General features: G+C 58.1%; 1 protein-coding gene across 1 annotated transcript in view; it reads right to left on the minus strand.

Annotated features, from left to right (window-relative positions):
* Positions 1–23,073, minus strand: part of HCN4 (hyperpolarization activated cyclic nucleotide gated potassium channel 4) — a 90,347-nt gene that overhangs the window by 1,551 nt on the left and 65,723 nt on the right. The window contains exons 5-8 of the mRNA XM_017731090.1: positions 13,028–13,174; positions 11,654–11,894; positions 9,861–10,025; positions 5–121 (exon numbers count right to left, since the gene is read on the minus strand). Of these exons, the coding sequence (XP_017586579.1) occupies positions 5–121; positions 9,861–10,025; positions 11,654–11,894; positions 13,028–13,174 (670 nt within the window). The remainder of the gene's footprint in view (positions 1–4; positions 122–9,860; positions 10,026–11,653; positions 11,895–13,027; positions 13,175–23,073) is intronic.

Raw genomic sequence — 23,073 nt, forward strand, 5'->3', positions numbered from 1 at the left:
CAGTGAGCCATCTCCCGGTCGTGCTGCACGATCTGCTGGATGATCTCGTTCTCCTGGTAGTTGAACACCCCCGAGTTGAGGTCGTGCTGCACTTTATGCAGCAGGATGGAGTTCTTCTTGCCTGGGGAGGAAGGGAGGAGAGGAAGGGTCACTGTGGGGTGGCAGAGCACGGGGGCTGCCTCAGAGCCCCCCGCAGTGCCTCCCCGGCTGCCCCGCACTGCCCTCGGGGGATCTGGGCACAGCCTCTGCTCCAGCAGCGAGGTGACGAACACCACCTCTCCTGCTTCCGTGGAACCAACAGCGTCAGATCCCACAGAACCGTGTCCAGCAGGACACGCATCCTTAGGCAGTAAGCAGCCTGGCAGCAAAGCTGATGGACTTGGAAGATTCCCATTTTGCACCTGAGCTTCCATAGAAAAAGAGAATGAAACCTCAAAAATATAAACCCAGTGAAGTCTTCAGCCACTCTCCTTCAGCTTCTCCTTTTCCTCATCTGTCTCGTGTGCCCCTGGTCACTCTGGAGTCGAATACAGGGGTAAGGAAATTTCTCTGTGAGTCAGGACTTGATGATCTTGGAGTCTTTTCCAACCTGAATGGTTCTGTGGTTCTATTCTCTGACTTCCTGAGCTGGAAAAGCTCGGCTGGGCCAGGCAGGACCCTCAGGCATCCTGCAGCTCCCAGCTGAAGCCGGCTGTGTCCTTGGAGTGCCAGCTTTAGGGAATGTTCCAGCTGGATTCCCAGCCTGCAGCCAGAGGTTAACTCAGCTCTTTGCCCTCGCAATGGGCTGGAAAATGCGGTGATTTATCCAGCCTGGGAGTGCACCTGGCACTGGGGGGATGCACTCCCGGGCTGGGGGACAGAGCCAGCCAGGGCAGGGCCTGGCACCAGAGGAATCTCCTTTTGATGCCACCCAGCCAGCTCCCAGATCTTTATGATCTGGGGCACATCTAGATGACATCCAGATGGTTGGCTGGTTTTTCTAGTGCATGATGTAGCTTTTAAATGTGTAACAGATAAAAGAGGAAGAGTTTAAGGACATGCCTCTCACTCCAGCCAAATGGAAAATCAAACATCTGGCAGGAGAGAGCTGGGATGACACTCTGAAGAGGGAAGGTGGCACCCTGCTCTCCCAAAAAGCCACTCTGAGTCTTGGATACAACTCACTGAGTTCCAAATCCACCACCAGAAAAAGGTGGAACAATTCTCGCACCAATAAGGAGGAAAGTGTGAGACGGGAGGGAGATCCCAGTCACTGCCACCGTGATGCTGGGAAGATGAAATGTGTTTAGTCCGTGCTGCAAAGCGTGGAAAGCACAGAAAATACCCCATGAGGAGCATCGGAGAGTAAGTGCAGCCCACTCAGCTCTTCTCAGGACAGAGGTGATTCCGCAGCAGCCGAGGAGGGAGCTCAGGGACAACGGGAGCTGTTCCCAAGCGTTCCCTTGCAGACACGGATGTGAGGCAAGCCCACAGAGAGGAAGGAGCGATCCGAGTGTAGCTGCAGGTACTGCAGGAGCAGGCTGAGCACTGCTCCCTCCCTCCCTCCCTCCCTCCCTTCCTGCCTTCCTTCCTCCCTGCCTGCCCCCCGCCGGAGCACAGACCCCCCGGCGCTCCATGGCAGGGCTGCAGCGGCTGGGATGCTGCCGGAGCTCTGCTCCTGGATCTGCACCGGGGACGTGGCTGCTGTGGGGAGTGCGATGGGATGGGATCCATGGGATGGGATGCGATGGGATCCATGGGATGGGATGGGATGGGATGGGATGGGATCCATGGGATGGGTTTGGATTGGGATGGGATGGGATCCATGGGATGGGTTTGGATTGGGATGGGATGGGATCCATGGGATGGGATTGGATTGGGATGGGATGGGATCCATGGGATTGGATTGGGATGGGATGGGATGCTCAATGCTCGGCTGTTTCACCTACTGCCAGTCACTCCCTGCACAAAAAAGGCAGAAAGGCTTTTGTTCTCCACTCAGAGCAAGATCCCAGCCCAGGAAGGACATGATCCTGAAGGCAAACAGAGTTTGGAGCTGCCGAAGTCATTCCAGGGGCTGGAGCGCCTGTCTGTGCGTGTGCAGGAATTCTCTCGTGGCTGTTCCCTGTGTGCTGGGCTGCACCAGCACTGGGCACCTCTAAGGAGACAAATCCTGGTCCTTCCAGGCCGGGCCAGCACAGGCAGCACCAGTGTCACCTCTAAATGGGCACATGAGGGGCACAGGAGGTCACTGGGCACACAGGGAGCCATTCCTGGCCGGATTTACTAAAATCACAGAGAATGAGCGCCCAAAGAGCTGCTCAGACACACTCAGAGACATGAGCTGTGTGTGGACAGAGGAGAGCCTGCCAGGGGAGGAGGGGGCAGCCAGCAGTCCGGAATCCTGGAGGGACTCGGGCTGCAGCATTCCAGAGGCACAGAGGGGCTGCAGCTTGGCAATCCTGCCCTTCCTGGAGCTGAAGGGACAAATCCCAGCATGGGCCGGGTGCAGCTCCTGCAGCACTGCAAGGTCAGGCGGGGGCTGGGGAATCCCACTGAGCTCAAAGCCACCGGGGGGACAAAGCTGCTGTCCCGAGGCAAAGCCGGGCTGGGGGCACGGCCGGAGCGCAGGAATGAGGAACAGCTTCCCAAAGCTCCCCACTCAGAGTCACCGCTCCGTGCTGCTGCCAGCACTCCTCATCCCAATCCTGCTGTCACCTGCCTGTGGCTCCGGGGCTGCTCTCTGGGCTGGTTCCAGGAGAAGCACGGGATAAATTCCCCCGGATGTCTCCCAGCTGCCCCCAGGGAGCCCCACAGCCGCCAGGTTCCCAGCTGAGCACAGACCGTGCTGCTGCTCTCCAAACGTGCCTGGCGATTACTGGAAATGGTTGGATCAAAGCTCCTTAGGTTTGTGTCAAGTAGATGAAGTAGTACCCATAAAAACCTTGGAATGATTCGTTTTGTTGGTTTTTTTAAAACAGAACACTCCATTTTCCCTTTGAAATCACATTGCACTTCCCTGTTCTCCTGAGGCCAGCTTGCCTCTGTTAACTGTTTCATTAGATCACATTTTTCTCTTCTGTTTTGCCAAGAAAATATCAGATTTCTCCTCCACAGAAGACTACTGAAAATATTCTTCCAGACGTGGAAGGGGAGAGGAATTTTTAAAAACCATTCTTCAACATTGGTTGGCAAACTGGAAAAATTAATTGGCCTCCCTGTTCTAATGAATTGCCTCATGCACAGGATGTTTCCACGTGCCAGTATGAGCCTTGTTGGTTGCTTCTGGAGAGAATCCTGCCTCGGCCAGCCCCAAATGGAACATTCCCTGGCAGGGCTGACTGAGGTGCTGCACGAGGCACAGAGCAGCAGTGGGGCGAGGAGTGGGACTGCTGCTGAGATTGCTGCTGAGATTATTCCTCCTCCTCATGGGACTGATGAAACAGTTCCAAACCCTTGTCCCGCCCTGGATCCCGTGTCCCAGCCCCCCCCAGAAGGGAGGGGGATGCAGCTGATGAGTTTGGCTCTGGGTGACCCGCCGAGATGAGGTCCAGGCTCAGTGACCCGCAGGGAGCCAGTGCTGTGTTCCTGCTCAGCCACGGGGAAGCTTCATCAGGAGAAGCCAAAAGGGCTCCTGCTGCCCTGCAATCCAATCAGGGACGCCGAGTTTGTCCTCCTGGGACGTTTATCCCGCAGAAATTAAAGTGCTGGGCAGAGTGAGGTGCCGAGATAAACAAGGCACCCAAAATCACTGCTGGAGGCTCCGCACAAACTCACGGAGACACCCCGGGGCAGAGCAAGCATCTGCAACCACCCCAGGCCCCACCTTTGGAACACCCTCTGGCCTCTGAAAACTCCCTGCTTGCCTCCCTGCAGCAACGGGCTAAATACAGGGGAAAAGGAAGAATTTTAGAGCCTTGAAGATGTTCAGAGCAAAGCTCCTGGTGCTTCGGAGGGAGGGTATGTAAAATTATGGGAACGAAGAAAACAGATGTTGCTCCCCTAATTAAGAACTGCAAAGTCAGACTTCCTTCAACTGTAGACAGCACACAAAAGAACAGGGAGAAAGGCTCATGTGATTTCGTAAGAGGAGCCAGCACTCAACAATAATTCTTCTATCAAACAATCCAAATTAGCTTCCCGTTGTTAAAATTCTGCCCAGGCACAGGGGAAATTAGCTGTGACTTTCTGTTCCTTTCTCCTTCCAGCTCTCCCTGAGCCTACTGGCTGCACTTTAAGAATTCAGGTCACTAAATTGCTTTCTGAATTTGCATGTATTTGAAATAATCTCATTTCACGAGGCTGCCTTCTGCCCTGGCCTGCTCCCAGCACACGGGCGCTTCTCCCGGCCCTTCACTCATTATTGCTGGGACCAAAGGCTGCGCTGGGATCCTGGCTGCACGCCCCAGCCCCAGTCTGAGGGTCTGTGTGCACAGGGAACTGAGCTGGAACAGGGAATTCAGTGATTCTTGACCTGCACTGGATGGAGGGCCTTTTCCTGTTAGAGAAATGTGAAAACGGGATGGAGAAAGGCAGGTGAAGCCCGAGCTGCATTCCCTGCTGCGGGAAGGTTCTGCTCGGAGCTCAAGGAGCTCTTGGCAAGGAGCTCAGCAAAGGCAGCTGGATCAGCTCTAGCAGAGGCTCAGAACGCTTCCCGGCCCTGCTCTGGGAACTCGGAGTGACTCCCTCGAGAGCCTGGCTGAGTAAATCCATGGATGTGTGAGCTCTGACACCTCCAGGGCAGCTCCCTCTGCATCCTGCCCTTCCCTTTCTCCCTTTCTGGATCCTCTCAGCTCTGGGGGTCCCTTTAGAAGGGACAACTCCCTCTCCTCCCCAGTGGAAGCTTTCCTCCCCTCCCTGTACAGCTCAGGCCTGCCTCTGAGTGCTTCCCCTCTTCCACAAACCGCAGTATCCCCCGGATCCGTGGTGTCCCCGTGGACAGGCAGAGCACAGCCCCGCTGCTGCAGGCCACACACACACTGAACGATGTTACCCGATGAGTCTCAGCACAGCTACGCTCCAGACAAACGAAGCTCTTCCCCTCCCACTCTTCACACAGAGCTCTGCAGAATGAAAAAAAAAATGGAATATCCAGAGCTGGGCAGGCTGTGACTCTCCATGGAGGGGTGAGGAGCTGTGGCACTCCCGAGGCCGGCGCTCCCTGGGTGCCCCAGGGCTCCCGGCTCTCGCTCATCGCTGCAGGCTGAAGCCAAGGGGTGCCTTCTCCTCGAGTGGCACCAGTGCCAGGGCGCTGCACGCCCTCCCCAGCGCCCTGCTGGGGCTGACAGCTGAGACAGGACGCGCTCTGGGACGCTCTGGACACGCTGGCACTGTCAGCTGCTGCTCTGAAGTGTGGGCTGGCTGCAGACAGCTCCTGGAGTGCCTTCAAGGCAGGGAAAGCTCCCAAGAGGAGAGGTGTCACTGGTGAGCAGGTCCTCCTTTGTGCGATTAAAAAGAGGGTTGAAAATTATTCGTAAAGGTGCTGGAGTGGTAAAACGTTACCTGAGCAGGTGTTTTATCTCGATGCAGACAGCAAAGAGCAAGGCCAAGGTCAGGGATGGGGCTCCTGAGCTCTCCTCAGCATCCCCTGCTCCTCCCACTGGGGTGTCCGGGGCTGTTTTCCTTCTGCAGCCGCAGGGAGAGCAGGGCTGCCAGCTCCCCTGGCTGAGCTGGAGTCATTTACATTCCCCCAAGGCTGGTGAGTTACTGACACCTTTCCTTGGGCTAAGCACAGAACACTCCCAGTCTGGGCCTTGGCTTCCAAAGAGAAGGAAATTCAGATGCTCAGTTCCTGCTGGAGGTCCAGGCTCCCACGCTGTGCTAGGGAGCATTTCCAGGTGTGATTCACCTGGCCCACCTCCCTTTCACACTCGGAGTGCCTTGTTCTCTCTGCTGAGCAAACCCAGATGCCCACACCGAGGCGGTGAAGGGAGAGGGTTTGCAGTCGGAGCAATGGACAAGTGGCACTCAAACTTTGCTTCCTCCTGCACAGTTACATTTGTGGGTTTTGAGGTGATGAGAGAGGAGCACCTGCGTGTCCTCTCCGGACTGGGGTAGGGAATCCCACCTCGATTTGCAATGGAGCTTTGTGCCAAAGCTCACGCACTCGAGCACTGCACACCCAGGACCAAAGGCGCTTTTCTCCTCTCCTCACCTGCATCAGCAGCCTCAGATAAGGGCTGTTCCTGTGTCTCTATCTGTATTTATCTCCTGATGCCCAGACCGCCCTGCTCCTCCCAGCTGGGCAGCTCGGGGGGTGTTTCTCACCTGCCCATTGAACAAAACCGGGACTTTATTTGTTTTCAGTGTAAAACTGCTGCTGAGCACACATTGTTGGAGCTACTTGCGTTCATCCTCGTCTATCCCCACAATTCCCAAGGGAGCAGCCCCGAAACATCCCAGCTGCCCCTTTGGGAGCATCGTTGTCCCTGCAGAAGGGGTGAGAACTGAGGCTGGGGGCAAAGGCAGCACAGGGACAAGCAGGGAATGTGTGGCAGAGCTTGGCACCGCTCCCGGCTGCTCTCCTGCCCGGCTCACCGGGCCCAGGCCAGCCCTGCCCGGAGGCTGCACAGCCCAGGGATTGGTCAGGCCTGGGCCAGCAGGGCTGCACACCCGACAGGATCTCGGCTGCACCGCTGTGGTCACGAGCTGGCAGGCCAAAAGTTTGGGAACAGCTTTTTTTGTGGCTTGTTTATAGACAAAGCTTTTAACATTTCTACCGCTGTAGTATCTCGAGCAGACACCCTCATGCTGCAATAGTATCATAAATTATATTTAGAGGCTGGAATTCTGTTGTCTTGGCTTTTCTTCGGTTTTTAGCATCTGCAGTGCCTGGAGGAAACTCGAGGCATCTTTAATCCTGACTTAACTGGGATCCTCGTATCAAAACACACGCAAGTGGTACTCCAAGTATACGCATTTCAAACCACGTGGCAGAAAATTCCTGAGGGAAAGGGAAACAACAACTTCCTCTGGCTTCTAGGAGGCTTTCAGCTCTCACCAGCGACCTTGCTGTGGGTGGGGAGCACCTGGTGCCAGGCGTTTTTGGGGTTTGTCACGCACAGGAGCAGGGGAGCAGCACCATCGCCGCTGTTCCCGAGCGCACCCTGGGTTTGACAGCACTCACCACCCGTGCTGGGCTCGCTTCCAACGAGCACTGGAGTGGTGGTGTTTTACAAGTGCAAATGCTTGTGAAAATCTAATTTTAAGCTCCAGTGGTCACTGGAAACCAGTTTCAAAGGCAGTGGGGAACAGAACGGTGTGAGTTACATAACGGGGCACGGCAAACTGGGGCGCCTCACCAACGCTGCCAGACAGAATCACTCGCTGCAGGAGCCACAGCAGCACACCAACACTGGGCACAGCTTTACAGCCTGGCCAGGAGCGAGGAGCAGGGGCAGACTTAATCAGGGACAAAATGGTCATTCAGCAGTGATCAGCCCAATTTCTCTGAGTGTCAGCCTGTGGAGCATCACGTGTGGGGCATTCTGCAGGCTGAGGAGTCCTCAGAGTCTGAAGTTACTCGGACTTAAGCAGGGCCACAGATCTTTGTAGCATCCCAGCCTCTGCCACTGCATGGAGATTAATCCCTTCCTGCCCAATCCAGGCAGGATGCCGGGATCAATTCCTGGCAGGAGCAGAGGTTCAAGGCTACACCTCAGCTCTTTGCCCAGGGGTCTGTGTGCCTGACAGCTCCAAGCACAGCCCGTGCTCCTGCAGGAAGCCGTGGGAGCACAGACCGGGGGGCTCTGGCCCCTCTCCTGCCCTCCTCTCTGTCCACCCACTGCTTCCAAAGTGCTCAGCCCTGCCACGGGAGTGCCTCCTCCCTCCTCCACCAGCCAACCCTGCTCCTGCTGCTGCACAGGATGAGCCCTTGCCTGCTCCTTCTGCTACCCACAAAGCTTAGGCCACGCTTTCCAAACCCCCCAGCAGCCAGAAACCCCCCCCCAACATCTCTCCCTGGGACTGGGTGGGCTGAGGTTTTCCTCCCTGCTCTCTCAGTGTGCAGGGGGAATATTGGATGGATCTTATCCTGGTACCAGAACAGGGACAGACCCTCCTGTACCCAGGGAGGCCTGGGCTTCCCCAGGACATTGTCACCTGGGCAGAAGGGAGCCAGTGACCGCCCCACCGCCTTGGAAAGAGGCTTCCATTTGCTTCCCCCTTGTGCACAGATCCTGAACTGGATGGGGCAGGAACCAAAGTGCGGCCCCGCTTCTGCTCACCCCTGCTTTTCAGGAACTGCTGTTGCTCAGCCTCAGTCCCCCAGAACAATTCCTGTGCGCCCAGAGAGTCTCAGCAGAGCGCTGGCACCCTGAATTCCTCCAGCGGTCACACGCTGGGACAGAGCTGCTGCACTGCTCCTCCCGGGTGGTGCACGTTCCAGAGGAAGGCAGGAAACGCCTCGTTTGTAAAGACAGGGAATTCCGTGGGATCTGCCAGCTCCAGCAGGGTGCCCAGAGCTGCCCTGGGCTCCGTGGGGCAATCCCAGCCAAGGAGTGCTGGGCACCAGGAAGGGCTACGGAGGAGCCATTTCGCAACAGTTCCGATGGAGAGTTAAGGGCACGGGCAGCTCTGGAGGGTCAGTGCCGGGGACACCAGGGCCCGGCGAGCGCGCCGTCTCAGGCCAGCAGCACGGCAGCAGGGACGGGGCAGCGGCAGAGCCCTGCACCCCAGGGGCTGCTGTTCCACTGGCTCTGTGTCACCGTCTGACCTGGCGCTGACATTCGCAGCTGTCTGTGCAACGGGAGCTCTCCCGGGGAAGGAGCGCGTGAGGTTCTTTGTGCTGGCTCAGAGCTTCCCGTGGATTTCAGCTCCGTGTGCAGGGGCACGGAGCACAGCACGGGAAGCACAGGATGCTCTGCCCACCTGACCCCGCAGCCCCAGAGGGCACCAGGCTGGAAAGCTGAGCAGCACTGAGCACCCAGACCTGCAGAACCTGAGGTAAAGCCAAGCTGGCTCATCCCTGCGCTGATGTCCCATTTTCTCTGTGGTTTGTGCAGCCCCACTGAAATAACCCAAGAGCTGGGCCTACTGCCACTTCCACCAGGGCCTCGTTAGGCTGGGCTTTGCCAAACCGTGTCTGCAGCTCGGAGCCTTTCCCTCAGGGGTCACACTGTGATGTGCAGCAGGTGATGAGGTGCACAGAAGCCGATGTTCCTGGCAGGAGAAGCCCCAGTGGCACTGCTGCCCTTGCTGGGATGCCAGCTCAGTCCCCAGCACCTCTCCTCATCACCCTCCTGGACCTCTGCATTGTGCTCAGAGCTCTGCGGAGCTTTCCATGCGGAAAGCAGTGGGAATGCAAGCACTGAGAAGGGATGGATCAGGAGCTGAGGGACTCAGCCTGGGACTCCAGAACCCTCAGCTCTGCAGCTTTCCCGCATGACCTCGCCTAAGTCACTTCATCTCTCTGGCTGTGGCCATGGAATGTCATCCTGGTCTTTAGCTGCGGAAGAGACACCCACACAAGGATGTCTGCAGCACAGGCTGTGTCTGCCACAGGACAGGGAGCATCCTGGGACGGGCCACTGCGAGCTGTGACAACCAGAGAATCCCAGAATGGTTTGGGTTGGAATGCACCTTAAAGGTCATCTAGTCCAGGCAGGGACACCTTCCACTAGCCCAAGCTGCTCCAGGCCCCGTCCAGCCTGGCCTTGGACACTGCCAGGGATCCAGGGGCAGCCACAGCTGCTCTGGGTACCTCACAGGGAAGGATTACCCCCAATATCCAACCTAAACTTACCCCCCCTAGGTTTAGATTGGGGTCCTTGAGGGAGCTGAAGCCGGACAAGGAGGGGCAGCCTGGGATCTCCTTCACTTCCCAACCCCAGCACAGAACGGAGCACCCAGCCTGGAGAAGGAGACTCTCCCCCTGTACTCACCAATCCTGTCCAGCCTGTCCAGAGCCACGGTCTCGAAGGCTCTCCTCATCATGGGGTACTCCTCCAGCACCTCGTTGAAGTTGTCCACGGACAGGGAGTAGAGGCGGCAGTAGGTGTCGGCGCGCACGCTGGCCGTGCGCCGGCCACGGGTCAGCAGGCAGATCTCTGCGGGCAGAGAGGGGCTGAGACAGGGCACAGACACCAGCAGCACCCCCACACCCCTCACTGCACGGCCCCTCAGCCTGCCCTCCCACAGAAAACACAGCCAGAGGTCACGCTCCGCGTGTGCACCCACATCTCAGAGTGCCGGGGGGCAGCGGGGCAGCTGCCGCGCACGGCGGCCCCTCAGGGGTTCTGCTAGCCCGGTCGGCCACACAAGGTTTGTTCTGGGGGATTATCAAAGGCAGCATTGTGCATTCACACCGGAGGAGTTGTGTTTCTGCAGCTCCTCGTGGGCACTGGGAAGGTCAAGCCTTGCTCTCATTGAGGCCAATTCTCTCTCGATTCGTAGAGAGGCTCTGTGCTGATCTGTGCCCTTGGTCCCTGGCTGCCGTTTAGATCCCTGTACCTGGAACATTTGTCTTTCCTCAGTTTGCAGAGATTTTCGTGTCTATGCCACAAGCACTGACAGGGAAAGCCACAGCAGTGGCACCTCCCAGCCCTGGGTGAGTTTACAGCACTGTCACCCCTCCTCAGCGCTCAGCCGCTCACAGAACGCGAGGCCCTGCACTCAGCCACAGCTCCTGAGTGCTCAGCAGAGAGCTCCCCAGCCCTGCTCCTGCACTGCTTACACAGAGCCCGGGCAGCTGGGACAGGCACAGAGGGTGTGCGCTGCACAGTGACAGCACCCTGCTCCCCGTGGGTGCCGGGTGCCCATCCACCTGGCCCATTCCTTGGATCCATGCTAAGCCCACCCACAGCAGCACCCCGAGGCTGTGAGCGTGCTCCCAGGCTGCTTCCCCGAGGAGGTGATGCTCAGGGTGTGCGGGGAGCTGTGGTGGAATGCCACGGGCAGTGTCCATCCTGTGTCAGTCAGGGTACCCTGACCCCAACCCTCCCGCTCCAAACCCCTCGCGCTGCAGCGAGGGGCAGACAGGCTGTTTCACAGCAACCAGGAGCAACAGAAGTGTGGGAAATGCATAACAGGAGTTTTTTAGAGGGAAGGCCTCCCAGAAGGGAAGGCAGGGCAGGTTTTGCTCTGCCTCCCCTCAGCAGATCACCAGAGGTGGTGCAGTCAGAGCTCATCCTGCAGCCTGCCTGGGGCTCTCTGACAGGAGAGGGGGCTTTGTGTTACTCATGAGAGCAGTGCCCGAAACCCTTCCCAGCCTCCTGCTGGTCCCACTGCTCCAGAGCTCTGCTGCTCACACATTCTCCCTGCCTGCTGACTGCCAGGGCACTTTGCTGAGCCACAGGCAGGGCAGGTGAGGGACTGTTTGTCCCTCCCCGTTTATCCAGCCCCTCATGTGGTCGATGCCAGACAGAAGCAGTAGGACTGTGCCTGCAGAACTGAGATCAGGCCATTTTTTACCTTTAGGTTCTCAGCTTCACCCATCTGTCAGAAGGAAATGAACCCACAAGGCCCAAGTTTCCCTGCCACGTTTTGCTGTTATTTACGACCCAGGCTATGCAGTGCCCACCTCCCCCCGCACCGTCCCCTCTCTGGGAAGCTGTGAGGCTGCCAGAGATGGAGGAGGAGGTGCTGGCCATCAGTCCCACGTGGATCCAGGCTGATTTAAGGAATGCCTGGGAGCAGCAGTGGTGTGCCTGTGGGAGGGCGAGTGACTAGCACGCACCTCCGAAGTAGGAGCCGTCGGCCAGCTTGGTCTCCTTGTTGCCCTTGGTGAGCACGCTGACCACGCCGTGCTGGATGAAGTACATCTTCTTGCCGATGGTGCCCTCCCGGATGATGTAGTCCCCGGGCTGGAACACCTCGAACTTCAGCTTGGTCAGCATGGACGTCACGAAGTTGGGGTCTGCGTTGGCAAACAGGGGCATGGAGGCCACCAGCTTGCGGCAGTTGAAGTTTATGATTTCCTGACCATGTGTGGTGGAAAGGAGAGAGAGAAGGAGGGGGGGTCAGGGAGCAGAGGAGACGCACGTGTGGTTAGTCAACACCTCATGAAGATCCCCCGGCTGACCTGTGCGTTGAAAGTGGGATAAACCCGCTGCGCCTCAGCCTGGCTGCCCTGGGGCAGCTGCACGGGCTCTGGGTGCTCTGAGCACGGAGCACTGCGCTCACTGCCCTCGCCCCTCTGCCTCCCCCAGCAGCAGCACTCAAACCTCCCAAACGCAGCATTCCTGTTTCTGCAGGACACCCTGGGCTGTGAGGGAGCACAGCAGCGGTGAAATGCTGTCTGACAGAGCCCGGGGCTCCTCTCCAGGCAGGTGTCATAACTCACCTCGGCAGCCCCTCGTTCTCTGCTGCCCTTGCTTGTCAATGAGCTGTCAAACAGCACAAACGTGCCCAGGAGGAGAATGACCCCGGGCAGACGGGGACAGGGCCAGCAGAGGAGGGACAGGTGCTCACCGGGCGCCGGGCAGGAGGGGCTGCATCGCCAGCCCCAGCTAAGAAAGGCTGGCGGGCTGTGCCTCCCCGGGGCTCCGTGTCACTCGCAGGGGTGACAGCTTGGGAGCTGCTCCGTACCCTGGCAGCTCCCACTCGGGCCGTGGTGCTGAGCCAACCCCCCCAACACAGCACAGCACAGCACGCCATGGGAACAGGGACAACCGGAGCGGGGAGAGCTGGGGAAGCATCTGTCTCCCCCCACGGGGGTTTCAGAGGGGTGCCCTTTGAGACTCTGGCAAAACTCGTTTTAAATTCTGGCTGGCACTCGCTCAGCTCTTCTCTCTGCCGCGGAGGGACATTGCTGTGGGGGAAGACAGAAGGCAGGGCCCGTCTGGAGCCCATGGGTGACACACTGGTGACACGCCCGGGACAACCTGCACGGCCAAGCTTCAGCTGGGGAGGAAAGGGGGCTTCTCCGAAGGCTCCTCCTTCCTCTGACTCCCCCTCTCGCGGCTGATGGAATGGGCACGGATGAGGCCGGCACTCCGTGCCGAGTTTCAGCCAAATACATGAGGTGAGAGCTTGCTGAGCCACCGGCCCAGGAGCTCCACAGCTGCCAGAGGCGCTGGCAACGCGCCCTGCCCGTTCCCTGCCCCCTTACCTCGCGCAGGGGCTCGCTCAGCTCCCCCAGGATGCTCTCCTCATCAAACATCTTGCCCTGGTAGCGGTGCTCGTAGTAGTCGTGGATGCGCTGCCGCATGTCGGCGGGCAGCTTGTGGAAGGACATGTACTGCTCCACCTGCTTGTACTGTGGGGAGACACGGGGGGCAGGGGTTACGAGCACGGGCCGCGCTGGGCGCTGCTCACGGGCAGCGTGTGCTGGACCTGCTCCTTCACCTCCAGCAGGGACATGGGGAGCAGGAGGCAGCGGCTGTCTGCTCCGCGGGGAGCGTGCGGGCTCCGCTTTGCACTCCCCACATGGCTGCCCCGTGTTTTGACCTTTAAAGCCATCCTCAGCCCGGTACCCGGCGGGACACCTGCTCGCTGCCCGGGTGCGGAGCGGCCCCTGCTCCCCTCCACGCACAGCCGCAGCTGCGAGCAGGGCTGCGAGAGGAGCGCCCGGCCGGGCATCTCCTCCCAGCAAACCGCGCCCAGCGAGGGCTGTGCAGGGTGGGAGCGGCAGAGTCCCAGAGCCCCCAGGGAAGGTTTTTCCATGGCACACGGCAGGACAGCGGCCAGCTGCGCTCCAGAGCTGTCACAGAAGCGCAGCCCCTCAGGGCCCGTGCCAGGGGAAGCACAGAATCTGCCCTGGGTGTGCGCTCACAGCCAAAGCCAGGGCACAGCCGGGATCAAACCCCAGTTATTTGGCGGAAGCTGCAGGACCCAGCCTGCTGCTTCTCTCCTCTGTGCTCCCACCTGCCCTGCCACGATGGCACCTTTGCTTTCCCATGACCTTCTTCGCTGCCCTTGGTTCCTGTGCCCGTGCACTCACCCTAACCCATGCGCATTCTCACCTGATGAAAATTCTCCGCGGTGTCGGTGTGAGGGGATACAAGGGCACGCTCTGACTGCCGGCAGAGCAGCTTTGGGGTGAGTGGTGCTTCGTGTGAATAAAGGACACCTCCCCAGGGGCCAGGGCTGTGCCAGCGTCCTGCTGCCCTGCAGGTGCTGCAGGACAAGGTGTGTGCAGGGAATGGCCACGCTCCCTTCACCGGTGGCAATCCAGGACACGAGCCTGAGTGTGTCCTGCACTAAATGCCGACCCTAGGACTGCGCTGCTCCTTTGCCAGCCCTCCTTCCCCTCTTCTCCCTGATCAGCAGGTCCCTGAAGGTCCCTTTGGTGCAGCCGGAGCTGGAGAGGCTGATCAGTGAGGTCGTGCCCGTCACAGCCCCGGGTGCTGCTCTGGGGACAGGCTGTGCTGGCGCTGCCACCCCCATCGGCACCACGCAGGAGAGGGCATCGCTCCAAGGGGCCAGCGGGGCAGAGGGGACACTCGGGGCTTCCTGGCATTCCCAAAGCACAGGAGCTGCCTGGAAATATTCCTGATCCCTCCAGCCTGACCAAAGGCAAGGGAGCCACCAGGCCCCTCTGGCACTGACCCCTGCCCTTCATCACCTGCGTGGCTCAGGCTGTGCAGGGACTGGCTGTGGCAAGACAGGACGTGCTGGGTGCCTGGGGGAAGCCAGGGAGGAAAGGGATGGGAAACAGCAGCTCCCTGGTGGGCAACTCACCCACAGAGCATTTTGGAGCTTGTGGTCTTCCGAGCAGCACGTTACAGGGTTTGCAGCTCATCTCCCCACAGATGTCTCCTGCTGCTGAGAGGCTCTGCAGCCCGAGACACCCATGGGAGCTGGCAAACCGGGCACAGGACGTGCGGGACTCTCACCACAGAAAGGGAAATCATCAGGCATGAGCTTCTGCTGACTCAGGTTTAGTAATTTCATCTAAAATCCACAGAGAGTTCTGCCTGCTTTAATGCTGCATTTTTGTTCAATAAATGATTTGCCAAAAATATCCTCTGACACTCTCGGCTGTAGTGCAGTGGCTGAGCTGGACACTGACCAGTGTCACCAGGTGCCTCCCCTGCTGCAGCCCCTGCCCCTCTCCCCTCCTCCGCTGGCACTGGCTGTCCATCTTCCACTGCCCTTTGCTCCCTGGCAAAAACATCCCCACACTCCAAGAATCCCCCAGCACGGGCTGGATCGGGTGACTGGGACTCTGCTTATTCACCACAAACGTGGATTTATGGCTTTGCAACAAAGAGCAATAAATTACTGCTCTGCAGAGTCCCCTGCCCCGCCGTCCCCAGATAAGGCTCCCAGGGAAAGCAGGACAAATTTACCTCCCCCCAAATAACAGTGTTGCTTCTGACCACGAATGAAAATCAGGGTTATAAAAGCAATCTGTGAAATAAGGAACCATCACTCTCTGTCATGGTTAAGGAGAGGGAGATCTTGTCTCTCCTGTCTCTGCTGGTGCTCCCTCCCAGGAGGGTTTTGGGGCCCTCAGCTCTCCCTTGTGCAGAGATGGGGTCAGAAATGAAAGCATCGACCCCTTCTTGCCATGTTTGAGGGACTGAAGATTCACTGGGGTGTTCCCCCTTCCCTTGGAGCTGCTGCAGGCCCCACTCCTGCAGGGTCAGGCGGATGATGCCACGCTCAGCTGGCCCTCTCTAAAGCCACTTGCTGTCCCTTTGCTGCCTTTCAGCCGTGGCCAGGCCTCCCTGACAGCCGCTTCCCCTCCTCCCTCCTCCTCCTCCTCGCCTGCTCAGCCTCCCACTTGTCTCCCTGTCCCCAGCCTGACCTGTGCTCAGAGCTTAGTGGCCTCTCTGGGTTCAACCAAAACCACTCATTTAGGAATTATTTAAATCTCTCTGAAGACAATCGAGCCCATTTAAATCCCAGCTCATTTTCTTAAGTCTGTTTTTCCTCAAATAGCCCTTGAAGGAAGTATTAATATATCAAAAGGAAACCGTTCGGCTGAGTATTTTTGCTTCTATAGCTGGCCACTTTCCCTCCTGTCTCACCACCTCCCTCCCCTCCTTCCAAAGCTCTGATCACTCACAGCCCAAAACCAACTAAATATGTTTAACTCCTTCCATGCCCTCACACCCATCAGGAATCCTCCTCTCTCTGGCAGGGATCAATCACTGAAGAGGCTCAGCTGTTCCTTGCCCCAGTTCTGAACGTGGAAACCACCAGGCACAGGGGGGATTGTTGGGGTGTCCCGTGCAGGGCTCCATGATCCCTGAGGGTCCCTTCCAAGCCAGCACATTCCGTGATCCTGGCTCTACTCGGATCCTTCCAGGATGAGGCTGAGATCACTGTGGCACTGGGTATAATTCCAATCACAAACATCTCCGTGTCTGGACCCCAGGGAAGTCACCAGAGATGCGCTTGTGGAAGGAGAAGGAGGCTGCAGCAGAGCATTCCCAGCTCAGGGAAGGACTGTGGTGCTCTGGCAGCAGGACATCCCTGGAGCTGGGTTAAGAGCCACCCTGCCCGGTGCTGGGGCTCTCCCAGGTGCATCAGTGCTCTGCAGGGAACCATCAGCTCGTGGGATTCACCACGTGGAGGGTCCTGACAGGACACAGGGGAATCTCTGTTCTATTTCCCCTGATCTCTGGTCAGGAGCCAAACAGTGCAGCTCCCCAGCACTCAGGAATCGTCAGACCCACAGAAACGCTGAGTTCTGGCGTTCTGGCTCTCTTCAGCCATTCATATTGCCACCCTCAGGATCTAGTCTACGATCTACATGTGACTCCACATACTCATTCTCGTGGAGCTGCAGGACTGCTGAGGGGTTTCAGGGAAGAACAGAGGAGTTCTGGGACACAGTCTGGGAGCTACCTCCATTCTGGAAAGGCCTGATGTGATGTCCTGGTTGTGACCCTTTCCAAAGGCTGGATTAATTAATTCCTGTACCACGGCCCTCGATCGTTTTGCCACCAGAAAATGAGTTTTAAGTGTCCCTTCCTGGAAAAGCTGGGACACTTTTCCCCTTACTGCACAGTACCTTTGGTAATTGTCAGGATCCTGATCTCTTGCTGTGGCACAGAGACTTCCTGGAGCTTTTCTCCCACTTTTCTCCAACATTCCTTGCCCTGGGGATGGCCGTGAGTTGCCTCCCCCTGCTGAGCATCAGCTCCTGTTCAGGCAGGGATTGTGCCTCGGACAATCCCACTGGACTGAGCAGGATGAATAATGAGCCTGATGAAGCCCCTGTTTGCCTCCAGCCATCTCTGCTGCTCGGGGTTCTGAGGAAAGCAGATCCAGAAGCTGTGGGACAAATCCCTCTGCAGGAAATGTTGTGGGTGCCGAGCCTGAAGCTCTAATCCTGTACATCCCACGGGAATGCAATACGGACAAACCTGCACGTCGTGGCTATGGGAAGAGCCTGTTTCCCCTGGGAATGGCCCCTGAAGGCAATGCCTGGCTGGGCTGGACAGGCCACATCCTGCCATAAGGCACCAGGCCAGCACAGGGCACTTCTGGCCACGGTCAATCCGCCTTCAGAAACACCACAGGACGCTGTGGAGATGTCAGGTCACTGGAGCCACACATCCGGCGTGGGACAGGGAAAAGGGACCAGCAGTGCTCTGCCCAGAGGAGCAGAAGGAGGGGGACGAGGTGAAATGTGCCCCCAAGGGCTGGAATGGGGATGGGGGAGCAGCGAGGGTGCAGCGAGGGATCGGCACTGCTGGGAGCAGCGGGACAGGCGGCTCTGCGGGAGGCTCCGCGCGCTGCAGCATCAGCTCTTCATCCATTTATTATTTATTTACTAACAGCTCGAGTGCCAAAGCAGGTTCCCAGACTGACAACGAAGTCTGCAGCCCCTCGGTGGGATGGGAAGAGCTGCCGAGGCGGGGACATTCCCTTGCCATGGCAAGGCAGGCAGCCCTGGCTCGGAGCAGGCGTCACCAGGCCCAGGATGGAGGAGTCAGAACCTGGGCTGTAACTCCCCTGTTTCTGACATGTTTTACAGCTTCAGAATGGGCCTTCTAAACCACGTTTAAGGCCTCCCACGAAATATTCTCCTGCACGAGCAGGAGCTACTCGACCCCAGTGTGGGTAAGGCAGTTGGCACCCCAAGGCATTCTGAAAAGAAGCCATGAGGTTTTCATTGAGCAAACATTTCTGTTTTATAACAACCCAGGGTTCTTTCAGGGAAAGGATTAAATAACCCTGAAACAGCTGACACGATTTCTGAGTTTCTGGCTGAACAGCTCATTACTTATAACACCCCATTACCTGCAGGGAACTGCCCCGGGGCAGTGCTGGCACCCCAGGCCAGGGCACAGCAGAGGCCCTGACACTGTCACTGAAGGACATCACTTATCAGCCTTGTTATCAGCCCGGGCTGCTGGACTGCCAGGGAGGTGGGACACAGCCCTGCTCAGGCCATCTCTCCACAGAGGGAACAAAAACCCAGTGCAGGCACGACAGGATAAAGCCGGGCTCTCCAAACTTTTTCCAATTAGGAAATTTGATTGCATTCTGCATTTGATTAAGTGCTGCAAACACCTTTAATTTCTGGCGTGCTGCACTCCCTGCCCTCTCCTTCACACACATTACCCAAGGAGTGAGGGAGCTCTGCAGCTCCCCTGACCTCCACAGCGGGTGCTGGCTCAGGAGGAGACTCCTCCAGAATGCCTGGGAGCTCCAGGAATGTGGGAATGATCCCTAAGAACTTATTGGTGACCAGTCCTCTTGGGAATGCCCTTTCCAGTCCTGCCCAGAGTGGTAAAGGATGTGACTTTTCCCCCCTGGCAGCAGTGGAATCCTGGCAGTGTGTGCCCGCCCAGGCTGCCGGAGTCACCGCAGTGTCTGTGTCCCCCAGGCTCAGCCAGCTCCGGAGCCCCAGCGATCACCCCAGCTCCAGCACAGGGCTCATGAGCTCTGCTGGCAGGGGGTGCTCATCAGCAGGGCACGCTGCCAGGCTGGTGTGGCTATCCAGGAGCCCAGGCAGGATCTGTGCCCCCTGTTCCCTGCACGAGCTCATGGGGAGGCAGCTCAGAGCAGCCCCCAACCCACCGAGGGCAGTGAGGGCTCCTCTCCCCCGTGCTGGCTCTGCTCCAGGTGCCTCAGGGAGGAGGACTCCAGCTCCTGCCCACTGACAAAGCAGATCTGGGATTCCCACTGCCGGCAGCTGGATCTGCAACTGGGCACTCAGCAACACCTGGAAGGTTTCCTCGAGTCAATCTGTCCAAATATTCCGAGGTTAACGAGACTCTGGAGCTCTGCAGCACCCTGGAGCTGTGAGTTGCCCGGTTTCATCATGGACCATAAAAAAGCCCAAACCACCCCTTAAACGTGCTGCTAATACAGCTCTGCTGCTGCTCTCCCAGAAGGAGCGAGGGCAGCCTGAGCCCCAGGACAGGCTCCCAGCTCTCAGAGCAGTGGGCCGGCCGAGGGCACTGTCTGGATTCCCCTCCAACCAGTGCTGCTCCAACATCCCCAACAGGGACAGAACATTCCAGCGGTTTTATTTCGGCCTTTCCCACGACTAAACTTCCCCCAGTTTCCCTCTGCTGCATTCAGGCTGCTGATGGAAGGGCTGAAATGTTAGAGCAGGGCAGCGAAGTGCTTGGATAGGCAGAGCACAGGAGGAACTGTGGGCAGGAGGGCTGTGAGGTGTGTGAGGAGCTGAGGGGCGATGCCAGTGCTCTGCGGGGCTTCTGGAGCCATTGTCTCGGCAGCGTTACCTGCCCGTCCCCCTGCAAGCGAGCAGCAGCACATGCTGCTTCAGAACGGTGACACGGGAAACCGTGAGTCTCTACCCAGAGCCGAGAGGTATTTTCGGAACAAGAGGCACTGGATGGACTGCTCAGGGAGGAGGAGGAGCGAGGAAGGAGTGCGGAGAGCAGAGAGCGCCAGTGCAGCACAGATCCTGAGGGGAGAGGAGGCTCTGGGAGGAGAGATTAGGGCTCTGCTGGGCTCTGCAGTGCTGACAGCAGCAACCCCTGCCTCTCACCAGTCCCTCCCCTGCTGTACCCGGGGCTGAGCCTCCCTGCGCCTGCTGGGATGGGAGAGTGAGCCCAGGGCGTCCCTGCCCTGTTCCGAGGATGGCAGCGAGCAGCACAGTCACCCTCCCGAGCCCTCAAGGTGACAGAGAGCTGGGGAGGATGAGAGGCTGTGTGTGGTGACTTGACAGAAATACGAATCCAGCTCAGCTGCAGGGTTAGGGGAAGAAATTAATAGGAGGACCTGCAAAAAGCATGGGAATCACTGGCCTATCTGGCTAGCTTATCCCTCTCCTGGGCAAAGAACACTCTTCCTCTCATGTGAGCCACGGTCACACAGGCTGGGGGTAATTCTGCATTCAGGGATGAAGTAAAGGCTCCAGCTGATCTATAAACAGAGGGTCTTGTACCCCTGCTCCTGTCCTTGAGCCCCTCCCCAGCACCTGCACCAGAGCTCCGGCACTCCAAGATAAGCTCTTTCAACCCACAATGTTGCAGAAAAGTAATGTGGGAGAGGAAATGAGCTCAGTGAGGGTGTGGGAAGCCAGAAGAGCGTGCCCAGCCGAGCACAGTGGCAGGGAGCTCCGGGTGAGAACAGGCATGTTCTGGGTCAGAGCTGTCACATCGGCTCACTCACACCACCACGCTGCCCAGCACCACTGTGGGAAACGTTTCTGTCAGAATCCCTCAGGATGGAGCTCTAGTGGTGCTGTCTCACACGCAGGAAATAGACACCAGCCCCGGGTGCAAGGATGCTGTGGAGTTAGACTCCAGACTGAGGTTAGGAGAGAAGATCAGCCCCTGATCCTGCCACTGCCTCCGTGACCACGGGAAGCTCCGACGGGCCCTTCTCGGTTTGCCTCTGGCAGTGGAGGGCAAACAGTCCCTTCAGAGAGCCACGTCCAAAGCTCCATTTTCAGGGAGGCCAGGGCTGGCCCTGCCCCATGGCTGTGCCCCCTCCACGTGCCGGGCGTGCTCTGTGCCACGGGGGACTGTCCCCTGGTACCCAGGAACCTCAGCAGCTCCCTGGCTTGGAGCAGGAATTCCCGCTGAATTCTCCGTGGTTCCTGCCAGCCCACGGATCCCACCCAGCCTCCCTGCCCTGCAGAACCAGCACAGCATGGTGAGAAGCTCTGGGAGGAGATTTCGACAGGACAGGGATCGCTGTCCCAGTGTTCAGAGGATCTGAGGCATAGTGGGACAAGCCTGCTCCTGAAGCCGACAGTCAGCACAGCTTGGCTTTCATTCCTCTTTTCCAAAGCCCTGCTTGTCCAAGGGAACAACCAGTGCATTGGCAGAGGTCTGGACAACCTGAAACCTCCCCAGAAACTCACCCCTGAATCTTGTCGTGAGGATGCCCCGCAGCAGAGCCTCCCAGGGCAGTTCCAGCTGTAACCTCCTCTCCCGTTTGGGTTTGTGCTGCTCCTCTCCCTGCCCACCGTGTCCCTTTCCTTGGCCGCTCCCAGCACAGCTCCCGAGGCCCCGCAGGCTGAGCTGTGCTGAGGGACAGGCAGAGCCCACAGGGTGCTCAGCAGAGGTCTCTCAGTCGCTGCTGGCTTCTACCAATCGACCTCCGAACTTGTAGAGATTCTCTCTCTAATCTGCTTCACCAGCCGCTTTGTCCCAGGAGGGCCGCACTAAATTGAGTTGCAGAGCTGCAAGTCACGCAGCAGCCTCATTTGAATCGTGGCTGTCCGAGTGCTAAGGAATGTGGGAAGTCAATACATGTTTGTTTTTAGGCCATCGCTTGTCCCATTTGCAAGAGGAAAATGAACGCGCCGAGCCCCTGAGGCTTTGATCGTGGGAGGATAACTCGGGAAATGAACCTGCCACAGGAGTGCGCCCTTCGTGCAGTCCTCTCCCCACCGCCTTTGTCAGAGCTCTTCTCCTGGCTCTGCCAACCCTCTCACTCACATCCCCGCTTTCTAAGCGGGCTTTAACACTTCCCACTGTCCCTGCCACCCCCTCCACAGCCCCTGCTGGCTTCCTGGGGACTGATTTCCCCGAGCACTGACTGGAATCCAACCGCAGGGTCACGCTGTGCCCTTGTCTGCAGCGCGGAGTGCCCAGTGCTGCAGGTGCAGCCTTGGCTGCGCCAGGCTGGCCAGGTGGCTGGGTTTGCAGATCAGTCCTTGACTTCTGTGCTACTTCAAACACATTTGGATAAGCACTCTGCATGCCGAGATTTGATCAGCCTGCATTCCCTGTGCTGCAGTGTCCTTCTCTCCGGCGTGCCCTGCTCTCCGTCGGGAGCAGCCCGGCTGAGCTGCAGCACGCAGCTGAAGCTCTGGATGCTCCGGGATGCATCCCAGGCCTCCACACTCTTCTTCTGGGCGTTCCCCCTCCTCTACCTCTAGCTGTGGTTTGGGATCTTCCCTGTGCTCCAAGCATGAGTCAGCCTCTGGCCTTCTTTGCTCTCCCTCTCTGCCCAGCTCTCTTCCCATTGCAATCCCCATGTCTCGAACCTGCTCCAAGGTCATCCCACCTCCTCCCCGAACCTAAAATTCACCTGAGCAGTGCCTGGTGGTCACAGTTTCCCCACCTGAATCACAGCTCCCCTCTCACCTAAACTGCACCTGGCAGGGTCAGAATAGGAACAATTCCTCTTCTTAATCTCCAGATCAAATGTATCCACAAGACCCCGGCCATAAAACCTCCTCAGCCCCACCAGCTGAGGGCAGCTGCTGTTTTTGGATGCCCTGCCCAGCTCACAAATTCAGTGACTGTGGCAGTGGCAACCTGACTGGCTGTGACATTTCTGGCCATGCCTCCAATCTGCAATCCAACAACGGTGCCATTAATTCCACAGCCACCCGGGGAACCTGCTCCGAGCTCCCGAGCCTTCATCTGGGCTTTGGGGGTTGTCCTGCAGCTCGCTCAGGAGTGAATAATCTGGATACTTTCAAAGACAGCACTTGCTAAACAGAAGCTGCACATTCTGGAACGTTCCCTGGGGGTTTGAAACAAGGTGTGGGAAAGGAAAAAGTGACTTCCAATGTTAGGTACCGGTGACATTGATAACGCTGGCGTACAAAGTCAGGCAGAGACAGCAACAGTCACCTCCTCGCCCTGCTGTGGTTAACTGATCCTGCTGCTGTTTCTTCCTGAGGGTGTTGGAGCGGAGGGATGGGGATGAATGGCCAAGGAACTGCACCCTCGGCCTCTCTCATTGACAGTGCTGGTTTCCTCTGGACAGCACGGAAACCACCCCGAGCTCCCTCCGGCCAGCACGGGGACCACCCCG

The sequence above is a fragment of the Corvus brachyrhynchos genome, unplaced genomic scaffold, assembly GCF_000691975.1.
Source record: "Corvus brachyrhynchos isolate BGI_N302 unplaced genomic scaffold, ASM69197v1 scaffold164, whole genome shotgun sequence".
Taxonomy (NCBI): Eukaryota; Metazoa; Chordata; class Aves; order Passeriformes; family Corvidae; genus Corvus; species Corvus brachyrhynchos.